The sequence below is a fragment of the Chroicocephalus ridibundus genome, chromosome 2 (genome assembly GCF_963924245.1).
Source record: "Chroicocephalus ridibundus chromosome 2, bChrRid1.1, whole genome shotgun sequence".
Classification (NCBI taxonomy): domain Eukaryota; kingdom Metazoa; phylum Chordata; class Aves; order Charadriiformes; family Laridae; genus Chroicocephalus; species Chroicocephalus ridibundus.
In genome coordinates, this window is record NC_086285.1 from 99514867 (window position 1) to 99534900 (window position 20034).

Below are 20034 nucleotides of genomic sequence, written 5' to 3' on the forward strand. Positions count from 1 at the left end.
GGAGCTTCTAAGAGCAAGTGCTGTGACTGATAATTTTTTGGCAAAGCTTTTCTAAGCTGTGATCTTGTGCTTTCCGCAGGGGTTGGTTCGTGGATGGTGTCGGTTCTGGTGAGCTTATACTACAACACCGTTTTAACCTGGGTGATGTGGTATTTCATAAACTCCTTCCAAGAACCTCTTCCTTGGAGTGTTTGTCCTCTAAACGAAAACAGAACAGGTAACTACCACTTTGAGTGTCACTGCTAGCAAAAGGAGGATGACAAGTGTCAGAGTCTGGGGGCTAGCAAAGGAAGTTTTGTTTATTTTTTTTTTTTATGCTTGTGCTATGATATAAATAATACCAGCCTGAAAAAGCGTCCTCTGCTCTCTGACTATGGAGAAATAGTCCTTTATCAAGACACATTTGTCTGTTATCATAAACTATGTATCAAGACACGTGAGATTGCTAGCATAACTAAGAACAAAATTTATGACTACATCTTTCAGTAACTGCTTTAAATGAGACTTTCGAGTTTCCATTGGGTGGCGATGCATTGGTTATGACTCATAAACAAGCTCTTATGGAAACCTTTCAGCTCATTTGCCACGATGTACTGAGAAAGATCAGCTGAGTTGCCAGAGCAGGAAACACAACCCCACTGGAGAACTTTAGCTTCTGCCTGTAGATTGCTGAGACTGCTTTTACACATCCGACAGGACAGCTTCCTAGAGCAGCTAACCAAGGAGCCCCCGAGAAGAGAAGCCACACTTGATTTGGCCCTGAGTTGTGCACAAGACCTGCTTTGTTTTCCTGTCAAAAAGCTACGAGAGTGATGGTTGCCTATTCAAATCCATCATCATCACAGGAACAACAAAAGCCGGGAAATCCATGACCCTTTTCGCTTGATTTCAAAATGGGAAATGAAAAAACAGTGTTTAAAAAAAAAAAACAAAAACCCAAAAAAAACCAGGGAGCAACTAAATAACCAACACACTTTTGAGGTGGTAGAGAAACTTCTTAAAGAGGGAATCTTTGAGGCTCAGACCAAATTCACACTTCCCATTACAAAACCTTTAGTAAGACCAAAGACAGACAGCATACCTAAGCAGGATAAGGAAGACTGCTCTCAGTTTTTCAAAAATTATTTTTCAGCTTTCTTTTTTGTTCAGAGCATGAGAGACTACAAGTTCCAGGGCAGAACAAGAAACATAGTCTGAGTAAAAGGCTAAGAAAAAAGACAAAACCTAACAGAAGTCAACTTTCTTTTGGAGATCTTAGCACTATTCTAGAGTAGGAAGACAATTAGACATTCTCCCATATTTGTTACAAAAAATTAAGAAATAGGATTATTTCATTTCTCAGGGTACAGACGTCCCAACTAACGAGCTAAACAAATGTTTTCCAAACCTGTTTTGGAAATCCAACTTTTTAATCAACTGGTTTGGTGTACAGAAAACTGCATTCTTAGGTAAGCATCTTCTAGAAAATATTGAAGAAGTCTTTTAATGATGGATTTGTTAATACCAGTGCCAAGATGGGAAGAATCTGCACTTCTCCATCACGATTGCAACGCTCTCCAGACCCCTCACCGGCTTCATTGCCCTTCTCTGGACACGCTCCAGCACCTCAATGGCTTTTTTGTAGTGAGGGGCCCAAAACTGAACATGGTATTCAAGATGGGACCTCACCAGTGCCAAGTACAGGGGGACGTTCACTTCCCGAGTCCTACTCACCACCCTGTTCCTGATACAGGCCACGATGCTATACGCTACACTTGAGTGGGATTGCGTGCAAAACAGCAGCTCCGACAGGAGACAATGCAGGAAAACTCACATGCTCTCCTAGGCAGAGGTGCATTCAGGTCTCACCAGGCAGGGAAAGGAGAAAAGCTCCCCCGGTCTTGGCGTGTGCTGGACTTCCTGGTTACAGGGATTGCTACTAGTGCTGCCTCTGTTGGCTCTGCGCTGTGGAACCCCAGCTCCTGGAACCCACAGGGCAGCCTCCTGCTCTTGGGACGCACCTGGTTCTGGCTAGGAGCAAAGGCAGGAGCTGCAGCACCCAGGGAACTCAGGTTTCCAGCTAAAGACAGCAGGTCAGACGGGCTTCCTGAAGATCCTCTGTCAACCTCCTCTTGAGGCATTTAGGTTGCATGTAGGCAGAGGGGTGAGCATGGGTCATGGCACACATTATGTTTTCAGTTCCTTCTTCTCCAGGTGCAGAGCCTGGCTGGGGAGTGCCCGCTCCCCTGGGCACAGGTACCCGAGGTTCCTGCTCACAGAAGTCCTGGAAACATGAACCAGAGAGGCTGGTGCTTGGGTCTTGCCCCACTACAGAGCCATGATATAGCCAGGGGATCCTGGGCTTAGATGTATCCTCAGGTCCCCGAATCTCATTATGGCTCCACCAACTTGTAGACATAGAGCTAAAAAATTTCGTAGTCTCCACTGCAATTACAGTTTAGATTTTATCTTGCACTGAATGAGACACCTTTTCTATTTAGAAAGTTATTGCCTGCAGAAATGCTGGTGATGTTCTGGTGAAGATCTCGTGTTAAGTCTCAGCCTGCCATGACGTAGTTGTCTTGCTGCACATTACAGACAGTGCAGAAAGGCCAGTTCCGTCCCTCTCGTATTTGATTTGGCAGAGACCATCCTGCCACTCTCCATTGGTATAAAGTATTGCAGTACCCCACCTGGAGTACTGCATCCAGCTCTGAAGCCCCCAACATAAGGAGGACACGGATCTGTTGGAGCGGGTCCAGCAGAGGGCCACAAAGATGATCATAGGGCTGGAGCATCTCTCCTATGAGGACAGGCTGAGAGAGTTGGGGTTGTTCAGCCTGGAGAAGAGACGGCTCCAGGGAGACCTTATAGCCCCTTCCGGTACCGGAAGGGGGCCTACAGGAAAGCTGGAGAGGGACTTTTTACAAGGGCGTGTAGTGATAGGATGAGGGGTAATGGCTTCAAACTGAAAGAGGGTAGATTTAGACTGGGTATCAGGAAGAAATTTTTTACTGTGGGGGTGATGAGACACTGGCACAGGTTGCCCAGAGAAGCTGTGGATGCCCCATCCCTGGAAGTGTTCAAGGCCAGGCTGGATGGGGCTTTGAGCAGCCTGGTCTAGTGGGAGGTGTCCCTGCCCATGGCAGGGGGGCTGGAACTAGATGATCTTTAAGGTCCCTTCCAACCTAGACCCTTCTGTGATTCTACGATTGCTCCCATACAGTCAGTGGGAAAAATACTACCAATTTTAAAATTTATTCTTACGCTTGCCACATTTTTTTCCAGGGCTCAACAAAGAATGTTACGAAAGTACTGCAGTAAATTATTTTTGGTACAGGAAAACTTTGAACATAACACCCGATGTCACCGAGAGTGGCACGTTACAGTGGTGGCTCATTTTGTGCTTAGCAACTTGCTGGGCCATCGTCTATCTCTGCACCATCAGAGGAATTGAAACCACAGGAAAGGTACGGAAAGGATAGAGAAGTGCATTAACCCCCACTTCGGGTCTTGCTCTCCAGATACTGAGTTTCACCACCAAGGAATGCCTTCTCCGTTTACCACAGTAGCACCATTTCAGTGTGCTCCTCGTCCAACAAAGCTATAAGAGCGGTACAGGTGGCTCAAAATGACACTTCTCTCCTTTTCCATTGCAAATGCTTCTGCCCTACCAGTCTCCCCTCACGCAGTTTTAAGAACAATTTCGTTACAAATACGTTCTGCAAAAGCACATTCTGCTTCTTTTAAAGATGGCAATGTTCATCCGTAGCTGTCTTATCTAATATCATTAGGATTGTATGTTGCAATAACTTAAATAGGATTTATCAATATTATTGCCAGTAACCGTCTGTCTGTCTTCTTATTTTAGGCAATTTATGTAACAGCAATATTTCCTTACCTGGTCCTAACTATATTCCTTATTCAAGGACTCACTCTACCGGGAGCCACTGACGGTCTGGCTTACCTCTTCACCCCCAATGTGAGTATTGCTGCTATAGTCAGAAATATTATTTTTCCTTTTGCTCCCCCTCAGATCTCACACTGTATATTCATTTTCCAGCAATTACTGATCTAGCTCCCTATCCAAGAGCTCTGCTACGATCTTTTTTCTGAGATGAAGTGATTTAGTATTTTAATATGCTTTAGCAAGAAAAGAAGCAGCAAAGTATTTAACAGTTCAGTAATAAGCATACCAGAAAATATTAGGAAATCGAGTGTAAGTATGTTATGCATGCCTCGGTCTTGAATGTGTAAGTGAAACTGAGGCACTTCACGAACAGAATCATCTCTTTTACATGCGATAAAGATGGGATTTCCCTGTCAACGCTACAAAATTTACACAACTTCAATCTTTTAAGAACTCATAAGAAAAATGACTGAAGGACTTACACTGCAAAGCAATTTTTTTATTTTTTTTTTTTAAGGTTGAAAGTAATTTTTTCCTACCCCTGTTTCTCCATAGCTGAAGTTCCCCCCCACCCCCGCAGCCGTCCCTAAGACATACCTACTGGAGAATACTCTTTTCCCATTTTTTCTTATCTTCTCTAAGAGACAGGAGTCCCACATCCCTCCATATGCTGGCCATTTCAGAAGGACCTCTCTTTTACACTAGCCTTAGCGGCCTTCCCAAATGCAAACTCAAACTGCCCCATGAAGTGGTTGCTATCAACCATAGGCTCCTCTCAGCTCTGCCTTCGTGCTATAAAGCTCTGTAAAGCCAGGAGTGCAGAGGAGGAAATGCAGCACTCGCTGACAGATGGTCTCAGAGCATCCTCTGCCTCCATAGCCCCAGCAGTGCTTCCCACCACAGGAGCACCAGGTATTTCCCTTTCCCTTCCTACAACAGGAACATAAGCCAAGAAGCCCAGAAATACACTATGTGCCAAGCCTGGAAAGGGACAACAGCAAGAGCAAGCTCAGCTGAGACACCTCTTTTATCCCCCCCCCTGCAACCCCAGTGGCCTGGACACCCATTGAATGCTGTCAGAGCTCAAAAGGGACAACCTTGGTCTTTACAGGTGATCAGGATGTGCACTTGCATTTTTGTAGGGCCCAGACAGGACAATAAATGCAACGCAATGTCTAAACGAAGAAAGCAGATCAGACAACACAAGCAGAACAGGGCTCGGCCTGTTGTCATTTGGTCTCAGCCGGGCTGTTGGGTTTTTCTGGAAGAGCTCAGGCATCTTCAGGATTTATGATCATTGCACAGTGAACTTAATGCAAAAAAACTAGATATGCGTGTATTCACAAGGCCTGGAGGTATTGCAGTGCTGAGGGGGAGCGGATCATCGTAAAAGAAGAGCCAGATGGTTTTGCAGACTGGCGCCAGAAGTCAGAATGAAAATCCAGCTGCAATCAACCTGCAGTTAATGATTAGTTGGTTTGAGGAAGCAGATCCTGGGGACATCCTTGAAGAGTCATCTGAAGATGGTTTTGGTGGTGAAACTCTGCTCTTGTCTACAAACACGGAAAAGCTGATGCAACAGCCTGGTAAGTGATATCTGCTATGGGTGTTGCTACTGCATATAAAGTTACAGTGTAAGGCAGAGAGATGGCTTTGTTAAACTAACATGCCAACTGCTACGGAGGATTTTGGCACTTCAAGGACTTCAAAAAGACAGTAAGCATACAACCGCAACATTTCCTTTCTCCCCTCTTCCCCTTAGCCCTCAACTGCAGTACCAGTATTGCCTTTTTCTGTTAGCCTGTTTAATGAGAAACTATTCCCACCACCGGCATCGGTAAATACATGCGTTTTTCTTGTTACACTTCTCCACAGGGGATGTGCCAAAGTGAGTTGTAGAGGGCGGTTGCTGGTTTGGGGGGTTTCTTTTGGCAAACATTTACCTGGCCCACCCAGACCACATTAGCTTACAAAACTGTAAAGCATATTTCTTAAGTGTGTGATGTATTCTTCTTTTCCTGTCTTTTTGCAGGAAGCCTGTAAAGCTTTAGCAAAATAAAGTATGAGTTAGCTCACCTACTGCCTGTTTCAGCTTGCTTTAAATAAAAAAATAAAAGACCAACATTCTTGGCATTTTCCACTCATTGGAGGCAATAATTTCCAACTTTTTTCCAGCTTTGCAGTGCAGCAGCAGTTGTAGTTTCTCTGTAATAGCTGCCACATGCACTCTCTGGTGACTCTTACATCTCACTGTTGTTTTTGAAAATCTGTGAACGAAAATAATACCTAGTGCTAAAAGTCACATCTTACCCAGTTTCAACGCCATAATCACCCAACTGAATTAATTTTTTTTTCCAAACCACCATTGTTTAAGCTCATTCACTTTCCAAGTTTGTATTTTAGTTCTCGTTAATAAATATCACAAATAATAACTGCATGCATATGGATTTTAAATGCGGCAGGCTGTTTCATGCAGAAATACATACCTGGCTTTTTGCCATTTGACACGCTTTCACACCTTAAATTCCAGAACAAATAATGAATACTTCTTTTCCTTGACTTTCAGACATGGAGAAGCCTGACGATTTACTCACTCTCTCTAAATCCCTGGCTACCTGGAAAGCGAAGCTGACAAGAAAACAAAAAGATACTGAAGTTACACTCACAGGCATTTGAGGGGAAAGCAGAAGTTGCACAAAGATGAAGCAACACAGGAGCTGGAACAGAGAATTTTGGAAAGGTTCTTGGATTAAAAAAAAAATAATCAGAAGTAGCAGAAAAGGGATCCCATCAGGCATCATCAATGGTCTCTACGCATTTCAGCTTCTGTGGACATCTGTGTCAGCTAAGGAGCACGAATGCCTCCGCCTCCAGCCTCTCTCACATCTGAAAACGCTTCAGAGACTTTAAATATTTGGGGATTCTCGGGCAATGAACACTTCCAGGAACTTGGTTGGGCAACTGATGCCCAGTGTTCTGCAGCTATTTAACAAGCAGTGGGAATGGCCAAGAAAAACAAAAAGGCAGCACAGGCACTAGATCCTCTATCACAGGGGCAATTTGTAATTTTTTCCTCTATTCTGCAGTTTAGTTTTACACCTGATTGATAGATTCCTGTGAATGGACACTTAAAACTCCTTTCCTTCCTACGGTCTGTCCCTATTGTTTCCGGTATTAAGGAGAGTGAAAGCATTACCTTAATGAACTGCTGTCTTTAAGTGCAGTATTACTTGATGGCCACTTGTTTATGGGAAAAACGGTAGCTGTTTTTACACCAAAATTACACATCACAGGGATCCCAGTATTTTTCGATTCTGTTTTAAGACAGTTTCTCTCTGTGTTTCATGTGTTCCAAGTATCCAAACATCTCACCACCCAGGGGGGAAGGAATTATGCTTCCTTTCCTCATTACTTCCACGTTCATTCATTAACGTTCTGGTTGTGTATCTTCACCTGCATGTTTCTAGCTTCAGTAAATTTTTTCTCCTGGAGACACACTTAAGAAACCTGTGTGCCATATTACTGAAAACATAAAATAACATTTAGATTCATAATTAGCTTTAGACCAGATAATCATAGAATCATAGAATTGTCTAGGTTGGAAAAAACCTTTCAGATCATCTAGTCCAACCATCAACCTAACACTGACAAAACCATCGATAAAGCATACTGGCATTTCCTCTTGTCCTATCGCTTGTTACTTGGGAGAAGAGTCCAACCCCCAGCTCTCTACAGCCTCCTTTCAGGCAGTTGTAGAGAGCGATAAGGTCTCCCCTCAGCCTCCTTTTCTCCAGGCTCAACAACCCCAGCTCCCTCAGCTGCTCCTCATAAGGCTTGTTCTCCAGACCCCTCACCAGCTCCGTTGCCCTTCTCTGGACTCACTCCAACGCCTCAATGTCAATAATGACATTGCCATGGCATGCTTGCCTGCCCACTATGTCTTCAAGTTTGGGGGTCAACTAGTATCTTTTAAGAGTCAATAAATGCATTGCATCTAGCACCAAATGAAACTATCTCCAGGCTCATTTGCCAAAGTCCCCAGTCAGAAAGCCGGACTCGTAACAGTCGCATCTATCAGCTCTGACAATTGACTTGGCAGCACTTTGTTAAACTGTGAAGGCCACGTAGCAATGCAAATGCCAAGCTTTTGCACTGCAATAGTGATCTAATTCTGCACCTGCACAAGGTCCTACCAGTGAGCACTCTGGTACTGGAGGGTTTGCTTATGATCTTTCAAAATAAACCTCTAGAAAGGTTTGCCTAAGCTGAAGCATTTCAGCCCGTAAAGGTTACAGGTATCTGCTATGTTGTACAAAAGGTTGCACCAGTTCTGCTGTGGTCAAAGCACTGGCATCCTTGTGGAGCAAGCGTCTGCAGTAACGGCACTTGCCGCATCCATCCGCACTGAGGTGAACCTGTTATTCTCACTCTTCAAACTCAGGCCAGCTTCAGAGAAACCCAAAATGCTATTAAGCGTCTTTTGGCATACCTAACTCTCCTGCCTACAAATGCTCCTAGAAGGATCGTTCCTACAAACGTTCCTAGTCACGCACTAGAATGAATAGCACAGGCAGGGAGACACGGCACAGAAACCGCACAATTCGCCCTGCGTGATGACTAGGATGCAGATTTGACTCTGGCTGATGTAAAATGAAGTGAAATTACTCTACAGCCCTGGTATCACTTTGGTGCCAGCTGGGTTTTGAAACACTCATTCTTAACTAATACTGGTTTCTATTCCCCCAATTTGATAACGGATCGCAAAGTAATTCACCTGGCAGGGTATGAATATAAAACATCACTTCTTAGTTTCTGCAGGAAACTAATATTTATTGAGCACATTTACATTTTGCGCATTACTTATGTTTTATCTTTTTCTTTTAGACTGATTTTAATGGTAAGATTCCTTCTTAGCGCACCTATTTAAAATTGCGCATTATTCTCTGTAATCCAGCAATCACTGACTTTTTAATTTAGCTTCCTCTATCATGTTGCCCTTACACAAAATTCAAAATTCACTGTCAGTTTCTCCTTTTCCCTTATTTTTCCTGTGTTGTCCTTTTATATTTTATTGTTGTTTTCACAGTACTTTGAATCTAAGATGGTTGTCTGCTTGAGCTTTTAGTCTTTTTGAATTTTTTTTTTTTTAAGTGAATTAGGAAAGCTATGGAATCACTTTGTGTCTTAAAACAATGAAGGTTCAGTATTAGTTTATAGAGTTTTAGGAAAATAATATTCTTAAACTGCAAGTTACCCAATATGCAGATTAACAAAAAAAAAAATAAATTGAGGAAAAACGTAATGTGCTGTCCCTGTTGTGTGCCTAATGCCTACCACTTAGAAACACACATTTATCATCAGACAGAAGAGACGTACAATGAAACAAATTCTGTAATTACTACATACATTATGTCTCCAGAAGCACCTGCTTTACTTACATGTTTTGTACTGATTTCCATTTTCAGTGTATTTAGATGGCAACACAACTCACAATTTTGGAAGTGAAATAAAAGATGAGCTATGAGAACTGGAAGAGAAAAAGAAATTTTAATTTAAGCCTAATACACGCATTTGTTCCTATTATTTCAGCTAAGCACTTTGAAAAATCCCCGTGTATGGCTTGATGCAGCTACCCAGATTTTCTTCTCTCTCTCTTTGGCTTTTGGAGGGCTTATTGCGTTCTCAAGCTACAATCCACCAAAGTAAGTAGAACTACAACCTTTATAAATTGGCTAAATTCTTGCTGCATTTTGTGCAATTTTCTGAAATTTTCAGAACTCTTTCCTTAGGGTATTTATCAAGGTTCTTAATTTTTTTAAAGATCTTAACAGCTGCTGTCTTTCTAAAAGGCCAAATAGGTTTTCTAATGTGAAGCGGGGGGGGTAAAAAAAATCTAAAGAATTAAAATGTTTGTAGAAATACCTGAGGTAATCACAGAAAAAATACTGCCTTTTTTTAGTCACTTCACTTGTTTGAATGCTATTTCTAGAAATGACTGTGAAAAGGACGCTGTGACAGTAGCAATTGTGAACAGCTTGACATCCCTCTACGCTTCCATCCCAGTCTTTTCTGTTTTGGGGTTTAAAGCAACCACAGGCTACTGGGACTGCTTGGACAGGTGAGAAACTTGTGTTTTCAGTGTTGTACTGTGGTTTCAACGTCTAAATAGGCTATGTGTCACTTGCAAAACACGCATTTAGAGAATTCATTTTTCCTAAAAAGGAAAAGCATCTGTATGGAGAAGTCTAATATAAAAATAGAAAGTATTATGGCACTGAGGCAAGAATGACCAGGGGCAGCGTTTGTAAGACACAAGACAAATTATAAAGCAATCCACTGCAAGTAGTGCATCAAGGATCACATCTCAATCTCAGACCAGCATTAGAAGTAGTTAGAAACCAACACCTTTTCCTATTCCACTAGATTCACTACGTTATTAAATATAAGTGGTGGAAATGGTCTGGAGACTTTGTATCTGAAAGAGAAGAGATTAAATAGTCTGAATATTTTCTCCTAAGTAGTTTATATACAAGTCCTCGTTTAATATTTCCTTTGAAATTGTAAATAACAGCACAAAAAGCAAACACAACTTTCTATTAACATCTAAATACTTGGCATAGCGTTTCCAGCCACATCACCTGCAAACACTTAAACTATTGATATGTTGGCTTCTCTGCCAGGAACATTATCAGTATCATCAATGAATTTGACCTTCCAGAAGAAAGCATCCTGCGACAGAACTATACAACCTGGATTAGTTTCCTAAATTCATCATATCCAGAAAAAATTGCTGGGCTCAAACTGAAAAGCTGTGACTTTCAAGAATTTCTTGATCAGGTACCATAATTGCTTTCAACAAAGTAACCCTTAAACAAAATGTGTAGAAGGACTGGTATCTTTTTCTTACAAGTACTTGTACTTTACTCTACTTGTAATGGATATATTACACATAATCATGAAACAAAACAATTTTTCACAATCTGAAATAACAACACTGCTGTAGGACAGTCAGAACTCCATGCTGTCTGGTACAGCATGCAAAATTACCATTATTAGCACAAAACTAATCTTCAAAGATGCTCCTACCTGGAGCCTACCATGGGCATTAGATTCAGTCCTGCTTTGGTTTACAGGAATAAGCACAACAGAGGAAACATCTAACTGAAAGATTATAGAAAAAAGAATGCTGAATGGGAGTTTCCTAAAAACATATTTAGGAAAGTATCAAAAAAATCTATTAAAGTGTTCACTGTTTGCCTTCAATAACATATATGACCACCAGGAAGGTATCTCATCACTGTCTCCTCTTATCTTCCTTTCCCCATCTTTCTATTCCTTCTTGTCCTCTCCCTTTTCTTTTTCCTCCTTTCTGCACAGGATCTCACCAATATGTTTTTTTTTCCCCCCAACCACCCTCCCCTCCCAGCCAAAACAGATCATGATCCTCCCCGTTTCGTTCTTTTCCAACTCTCCTAAAATGTTTCCCCTATCACTGAACACAGATGTCTCTTCCCTGTTTAATTCTCCAACCTCATTCCACTTGCTCCAGTGATCTCACCCAGTCCTGTTAACTCCGATTTACTACTCACCCACTTGTACTCCCCTGTTACAAGTCCTTACCACCTAATGAGAAAAGAATAGGGCTATGGATGGAGGAGAGAATAAGAAAGGAGCTTGAGAAAAAAATACAGTAAAATCTTAGGACAAAAAGGTGGACACATTTGCGAGAGACAGAGTGTGTGCTAATGCACAATAGCCTTAACACACAATGATGGAGAAACAGGCTATTTTACTCATGCGATGGAGAAGTCCAAGGACGACATTCCAGCCCTTACAAGAGTCAGTTTCTGTTTTGTCTGGCTTCCTCCAATGGCACCCATTTCTGATTTACAGTTTAACGTATTTTACGTCCAAATTGGAGCAATGTTAGCATTTTTCAATGCTTAGATTTAAATATCCTTGTCCTCGGGAGACTGAATACAAAGAAAATTGGCTGAAGTTGGGTTTTTGCCTGTTAGCCCTTTCTGCCCGGGTAATTATGGGGTTTTTTATGATCAACAATTCACTAACTCTCTTGCTGATAGAGTGGCAATCATGTCCTTAGTTACACCTTTTTCTTTCCAGCAGCTATTACGTCATAGATTACTTTTTTAAAAACATATTTAAGATGGCATTAGCAAAACAATTGCTATTTCAATTACAACTCTCAGATCTGCTTTACTCTGGACCCATCTCTCTGTACAAGCTAAAATTCTGCTCTATGATTGTCTACACATCTCTGATAGACCATTTAACATTAAAACCCCCCAAAACACTCCCCACTTTCTCAACTGCTGGCTGCCACAGAGCCCCACAGGCTGACCAGCACCCTTGGCTCCAGGGAAGGACAGAAGTGTGTTATAATTCTATGTGCATGAGAAACTACATTTACCCCACTATAATATGCATTTTTATCTGTTTGTGAATTCTGCAGAGCGTATCGGGGACTGGCTTGGCTTTCATCATTTTCACTCAAGCCATCATTCTAATGCCAGGCTCCCAGGCCTGGGCCATCCTGTTTTTCATAATGTTGTTCAGCTTGGGCCTTTCTTCTATGTTTGGGAACATCGAGGGAGTCTTCACTCCTCTTCTAGAGCTTCGAATTATATCTAAATCAATCCCCAAAGAGCTATTATCTGGTAAGGTATTTGCTTTGCTTTGTTCAAAGAAGGTGGCTTCTTCATAGATGCACAAACTACCAACCGCTTAATATATAACATAGAGAGATTAAGAATTTGTACTATTAACTTAGCTATCTCACAGTGTTAGTAAGGGCAGTGGATTGTGTTTGCAGAAGATAAGGTCATAGATGAGGTAGCAGTTATGGCAGCAGCTGTCAGATGACAGTATTTTATTGCCCTTGCCATTTTTTTTTTCTTCAGCTTGCAAGAACTGTTTCAGTCTGAGAAAGCTTGTTAAATTGCTATTCCTGGAGTCAAGTTCACTCAGAGCTGTTGCAGACATCAGGAAAAGCCTTGTCTCCACTTAAGCCTTTGGCACCTAAATGAGTCATTTTAAGGCAACCAGTGACATCAACTGGTCTGCCACCTGCGCACAAACTTACCACATTGTCACGACTGTAAGATAGGTCATTCACCCTTATTTCATTCGGATTCATGCTACTACAGATTATTTCACATTTTCTGTGAACACACCAGAGTAGAACATTAGCACTTGGAAAACGAGTCATGAATGCGTGTGATCCTGTTCTTGTACCAAACCCAGAATCTTTTCAACCAGAGACAGTTACTGAACCCAACCTGCTCCTCAAGAACCAGACTTGGTGAGAGTCTGAGCAATCCTACTGATCCTACTGTGAAATTGGCCTAGAAAAACTTCTGGCAGTTTGGAGTAATGGATTAAAACTTCTCCCTTTTAAATTCTTCTGGGGAACATTGCTGTCGTGCCTTTTTTAAAGTCTTCCTGTGGCATCTAAATTATATCCTTTTCATTTTACAACTTTTTATGTAGTGGCAAATTTATTTACAACTTGATGAGGTAACCATATTATTTTGAAAGTGATTTTCCAATTGGTTTTTTGTTTGGTTTTTTTTGGGTTTTTTTTTTTTTTTGTGTGTGTTTGGTTTTTTAAAAAAAAAGGCTGGAGCCAGTTCTACACAGCATTGAAGCAAAGGCCATCTCAAGAGTCAGAAGCAATTAGTAACACAACACAGGACATGCAAATTGATTTGCAGTACATGTCTGCATCCAGCAACGCTTTCCCTCCTTCCCACTTTTTCTCTCAATTACCCCAAACCTATATCTTGGCTAAAGGGGAACTGACTGTAAAGAAGCGTGGTGAAACCTAAATCATGCATGGTGGGACATAAGGGACATGCACATTTGTAGCTCTGGGCCCTCTGAGCCGAAATCCAGGGAGCCCTTAAGGCTTTTCAGGTGCCAGCTGCCTGTGCTTTGAGTCTATGACTGCATGGAAAAACGAGGGCACTTGAAACTCACTCCATCAGTCAAAAATTAACATAGGGCAATAGCAGAGCACGGCGCAGGCTATCTGCTGGAAGTCCTAACAACTGAAGGATGCTCCGAGTCACACGAGCGCATTCCTCCTGCAGCAGAGTGGTGTCTTTTGTCCAACACACAGGGGAAAACCGAGTTTGGGAAGTGGTATTAGCTCCCCTAAGGAAAAAAAACAGCTTGTTGTAGCTCTGCAGAGGGAGAGAGAATAAAAATCATTAGAACAAGAACAAAAATAATTTAGAATAAAAATATACTTTAGTATATATTTATTATAAAATATAAGTTCAGTTCAGTACTCCAGTAACAAAGATATCTTTTTTTTCTTCAGGTATAATATGTCTAATTTCCTTCCTCATCGCTCTGTGTTTTACGCTGGGTTCGGGGAGTTACTGGATTGACATTTTTGACCGCTATGCAGGCTCGTTGCCTCTTCTAGTCATCGCTTTCTTTGAAGTGATTGGGGTTGTGTATGTGTATAAAATTAAAAGGTATGTTGGAAACAGACGGAATTTTTTTCTCATAAGAGACAAGTGCATTTTCCTCTCAATCCATGTATGTTACATACAGGTATACAATATTAACTTATTTCTGTAGCGCTTACCAGTTCTGTGAATGTAGTTACCATTCTTTGCTTCAAGTCTCCTATATTTGTAAGACAGGAGGGATAATCTCTGCATAGCACTTATGGAAGGGGGGGATCCTAAGTGTAAAGCTAGAAAGTCAACAGCCGTTGCAGTTCTTTGGCCAAGAGTAGTTACACCATCTTTCAAATATCCTCCTGTTACTGCCCTTTAGTTTTGTATAGTCTTGTGGTTTTTGTCTATCATTATTTTTTCTCCTCAAACTTCATAGTAAGCAATATGCGGTCACTGCCTCATGTTAAAAGTGGGGCCTGCATGCTGACAATCCTCGCAGTCACAGACACTAATTACATTCACTCCTTAGTTTAAAAGCTTTCCCACATCCTTTGTAATTGTAAATGCCAGAAACCTTATCTCATTTTGATTTAGAATAAACCTACCCTCTCTACTCAGCGCCCTTCCAGCCCAGAAATTTCTGCAATTCTCAATAAAGATTAATCTTTTTCCTCTCCATAATTTACTCAGTTACATGTTGGGACTTCACCTTTCCAACTCTTTCTCTGGCACTGCGATCATGAAGGTCCTGATTTTTTTGTGGATCAGTTTGCATACTGTAGAGGTAACAAACTCACATTTGTCCAGTGCTGCTGCATAACAAGGTGTTTCAGTATCATCCCATCTTAAGTCTTACCATAGGTTATGATTTTAAAAACAGGAAACCGAAAGAAAAAAAAAAAAATCTTCCTCAATTACACCTGAAGTCCCTGCATTACATTTTTTACATGCAGTGTTAAGATCCTTGGAGCATTTCCCATGTTGAATGGTGATAACTCCCAGCCTGTATCTTCATAAACAACTTCACACATCCCTCTCGCTGCCCTCAATATTCCATGATGCAGAAGTAGCAGCAAAATCTGGTTTCATGTGCTACAACGGACTCTGGATTCCACAGCACCTGTATTTTATCTGTTGTGCTAGTATATGTAGGCTTTTTCCTCTCTGTTACTACGAGACATGAGCATAGCCAAATCACTTCTTCCTAGAAAATTTCTCAAAAGCATTTTCTCAAGAAAATTTCTAGTATCTTCAGTTAGACTAACAGAATTGAAGACAAAGCTGGTATTTAACACACACACACACACACAAAAATCACAATTCTGATTCCAGATTACAAAACTCTTTCCAACTTGATAGATACAGGTTACCATGTAACTCTCAAACCCAGAACCATGTATCTACTACCCATTCAATGTACAAAACTGTAAGAGATGTACGTAAAAGATCGGCTCCGTGTCCAAACGACTGGCACTACTGACTGCAGAGCACGCTGCCTCAGATTGCAATAATTTTGCTTCTGACCTGATTTGATTCATTTGGTGCTGGTTAATATCAACTTCTTCCCAACAAGCTATGTTTGTTCCCTTGGCAATTTTTCCTTTTTTAAAAATGTTTGAATAGCTCTACAGAACTGCTCTAGTATCCTCATCACTTATTTGTGCTTAGAAACCTTCGACTAGGTGCTCAGGTAACGTAAACTGACAATGTAAACTGATCATTCATTCCTGGTAGGGAACAATAAAGATCTACTTTATTGATATTATTATTTACTTAAGTCTATAGTAAGTTATCAAAGAAGGGTATGGAACAGAAGAGATTTAGGGAGCTGTACCATGTGTTTAAAACTTACAGAAGAATATGAAAAAAGTGAAACTGTTACCACTTGCAGCTGACATCATCATAAATATGCCTCCTCTTAAAAGGTTCAGTGAAGATGTGAAACAGATGACTGGACGAAAACTCAATCTCTACTGGCAGATCACATGGAGGTTTATTAGCCCTCTGCTCCTGCTAATTGTCTTCATGGCCTTTGTTATTCTTCAAATACAGAAGTCACCAAGCTACGCAGCCTGGAACCCTAAATATGTATGTTCCCAAATATTTCCAAAACTTCTAACAAAAGCAAGAGTTGTGTATTTTTCTCCCTTACCAGGTCCTTTAAAATCATTGCTATCTACTGCTTAGATAATGCAGCCTGAAGTGATGCAATGCTCAGAATGAGAAGGCTGCAGTATTGCATAGGGGTTACACATACTAAAATGCCCTTCTGTTAACAGACCCTCTTCTTGAGGAGTCCCACGTGCTCTGAATTTCTTATGAATGTGTGCATTGCAGAGAACTGTTGAAGTGAAACATCTCACAGGCACTTCGTACCTACAGGGGGCTCAGAGGCAGAACAAATGCATGAGCAGAGCTTCAGAGCTGCATTAAGAGACGTCAGGCATGAAAACATTTCTCAGCGAGAACCACCAATATCACTGGGGCCCTGATGTTTCTATGAACGCGTACTTTTGACAGGCATACAGGGAGGGAGGCTGTGGTCTGAGAACAGTGCTGGCTAATTCAGCACCAAAAACGTGTCAACGCTGAGAACATTTGATCTGGATGTCACTGTTTCACGTCAGTTGCAGTTTCATGGATCGCTCTCAGAAACACCATGCGTAGGGGTTTGAAGATTGATCCTGGTCTTAAACTGCATGAGGATTACACAGCAGCAGTGTCTCCTCCAAATGCCGTTAAGTATCTATCACCCCAAGATAAAACTCATAGCCACAGGCTTGCAAAAACTGCATTATCATCATTCCCTTGAAATCTCTCATATAAGATTTCCCTATCTGGCAAAGAGCATGCTTGGTAACTGCTGAAACCAGGTAAGCTCTGAGTACTAACACAAATAATCAGAACTTAACCAAGAGAGCGTGAAAGTTTTGATAACTCTTTGGGCAACCCTTGCATTCCTAGGAATGTGTCACACTTCCAGATATAAATCTTTGAAACTGTAAAACATTTACAGCCATCTTTAGACCCATGAGAAGGGTACGCAGAGGACAGGGTCACTGAATCCTGTTGTAGAGCAAGAGTAAAACTTTTGCTATCCTTACTATAACAGCATAAGAAAATGCAAATGGAAATCACAGTGAAATGCAAGCGTACCTACCAATTATTTCTTTTGCTTGCTTTTTTATCTCCATAGGAAGGCTTCCCTATGAAAGAGGAGAAAGTTTATCCACCCTGGGTACTGGCCATCTGTGTGCTGTTAGCTATCCTTCCGTGTGTGTTTGTACCTCTGGTAGCGCTCCTCCAGCTGATCAAACGAATGCGAAGAAGCAAGGAGCCAAGCTTCGTACCACCAGAAGTGTTTTCATGTCAGGGGGCTAATGGCGACTTTCATCATCCAAAAGAATAAATGCCCATTGTATCTGTCTGGGAGTAAAGAGAAGACAGCCTTTGTTAGATGTGATTAGTTGCAGTGTGGTATCATCCAACCAACCTGGTTTATGCGGTTCATATGCTTACAGCCAATTACTAGCACTCCAGAAACAGTGCTGCTACGTTTATTTTCAAACAATTTCACAATAGTTACGTTAACCTTGTCCTGTCCTGAATCCTACATACTGACCGAGTACCAGCCTCACCGTGTTAACCCTTTTCATGCATTACCAATTTCATGTCTCTCTCCAGACAGACTTTAAACTTGGAAAGCCTGCTAGTTACTACAAATGCACTCTGTCTTCACTTCTCTTCTAAAAAAACAGTCTGTTCCTAAGGATCAGCAATATAAAAATTAGAACACAGCAAGCACCTACAGTTTCATTCACTGACCCGCCTCCCACCCCCCCGCCCCGAGAGATGTAGAATGGAAGCTCTTGAAGAGTAAGGACTCCTCTTGTCCACCACACTCTGCTTTTTGTAATGCCCTACACACATTTAAATAGCAGTTATCTTGTGATTATTTCATATTCTCAAGCATTGCAAAGAGCAAAAATAAAGTATCAGCAGTTAAAAGAATGTACATTAAGTAAATCTGAGTAACTAATTTTGCACAAATCTCTTACCTTAGCAGATTCCGCAATTTACTGTAGTGGAAAATACTGTTAAAGCAAACATCCCCAATTTTTTCACCTTAATTTCTTATATTGAACATAGTAACTGAATAATCCGCAATGAAAGGGCAGATGTATGGAAGCCTTCCAGTGAGTTGCAACCTTACATGACATGACAATTAAGTTAATCTTTACTTAAAAGCAGGTTTTCCTGTACTTACCTGCAGATCCTGGCCACTCTGCAGTGATGGGAGATGAGGATTCCTTTTGCCAAGATTCTTGAAAGTCTGAAAAAAATACAGGGAAAGTATGTGAGCATAAGGTATGGCAAAGCCTTTAGGCTGAATAATTAAGAGAATAAAGGAAAGGAGAGGAAGATTAAGGAAAATGTAGGCAATTTCAGTATTTATCCTTGTGACTGGCTACGCACTAGTAGAGCTTCATAATGGGTAATGGGGATTTGGCCACACAGTGAAGAGGAATGAGACCAACTCAAACTCTGCAGAAGAAAGACAGTTACCTGAATCCTTGAAAGGGGCACAAGGGGAACTGCAAGCCTGGGAGGGAGGAAGGGATGATTTTTATCTTGCTGCTAAAAGAAAGAGCAGGGTAAAGAGAGAGAGATAACAATTTTTTCAAGATTTTTCTATTTTAGATTTAGTATGCCCCTCACACATTTGCTGCTGCAACCTCCTGTCCTGCAACTAGCCTGGACAGTAAGACTTTCCTGGAGCACTGACGGTACTAGAAACAGTGGTATCCAGTCTGTCACACGGGATCCACCAGAGGATCAAGAGCACACCGTGCTTTTGCCTGCTGCACAGAAAAGCACGGGTAAGCTGTCTGCATGCACAGCAGTTGCCAGGCCAGAGCCTCCTGGCCCTTCCACTACGTGGGAGGAGCAGTATCACCTGCAAAGCAGTTAAATGCCTGGGCTCTGCGTGTTTTTATTTCCAAGAGCCATGGACTTGGCCAATGGTATGCATGAAGATGCCCAGCAATTCCCCGTGGGAGCCTGCCAACAGCCCCAGCTCTTCAAGTCAATAGAGGGGCAGGTACCCACCATGGAAACCCAGCTTCTGTTAGCTGAAACCTCACAAGTCACAAAGGTCCAAGCCAACTTCTTGATGTTCTACAGCTGTGCACTGTAAAGGCTCTTGACAACGACACAGAAGATTTAAATTGCAACTCTGCCTGCTGCAAATTAAGTTTGAAACGTTATGAGTAAAAAAGGCTTCCACAAAGAATGAATAATCAAAAAAAACCCAATATAACTGCAATTTTGAGCATACATTTGTATAAAAGCTGCAAATGCATAAATAAGAATTTTTAATTAACTCAAGTGTACACTCTATATTCATGTCTCTGACTACAAATAGCTAGATATTCATTAAAATCATATATATGCAGAGTATGTGAAGCAGGTTTAAGTATTTGGTCAGAGATCTGCTCTTAAAGAAAAACATAACCAACTAATACAGAGACAAGCTGAGAAAAGAATTAAACTACATACAGAAGACTTTCAAATCTATAGATCTATCTCAAGACACTGTCATGGCACTCACAGACTTCCTGACTTTTGAGCTGCCCCTTCCCATTCACCAGAAGGGAGACTTCATGAGTCATCGGACACACAGTTCAGCCTGGGATGGGACTCAGGGGGAAG

General features: G+C 41.5%; 1 protein-coding gene across 1 annotated transcript in view; it reads left to right on the forward strand.

Annotated features, from left to right (window-relative positions):
- LOC134511785 (sodium-dependent neutral amino acid transporter B(0)AT3-like) overlaps window positions 1–19672 on the forward strand; it is a 29809-nt gene extending 10137 nt beyond the window's left edge. The window contains exons 3-12 of the mRNA XM_063326307.1: window positions 80–217; window positions 3268–3449; window positions 3851–3961; window positions 9479–9591; window positions 9879–10007; window positions 10570–10726; window positions 12363–12567; window positions 14235–14394; window positions 16248–16410; window positions 17519–19672. Of these exons, the coding sequence (XP_063182377.1) occupies window positions 80–217; window positions 3268–3449; window positions 3851–3961; window positions 9479–9591; window positions 9879–10007; window positions 10570–10726; window positions 12363–12567; window positions 14235–14394; window positions 16248–16410; window positions 17519–17731 (1571 nt within the window). The 3' untranslated portion in view covers window positions 17732–19672. The remainder of the gene's footprint in view (window positions 1–79; window positions 218–3267; window positions 3450–3850; window positions 3962–9478; window positions 9592–9878; window positions 10008–10569; window positions 10727–12362; window positions 12568–14234; window positions 14395–16247; window positions 16411–17518) is intronic.
- The last annotated feature ends 362 nt before the right edge of the window (window positions 19673–20034 follow it).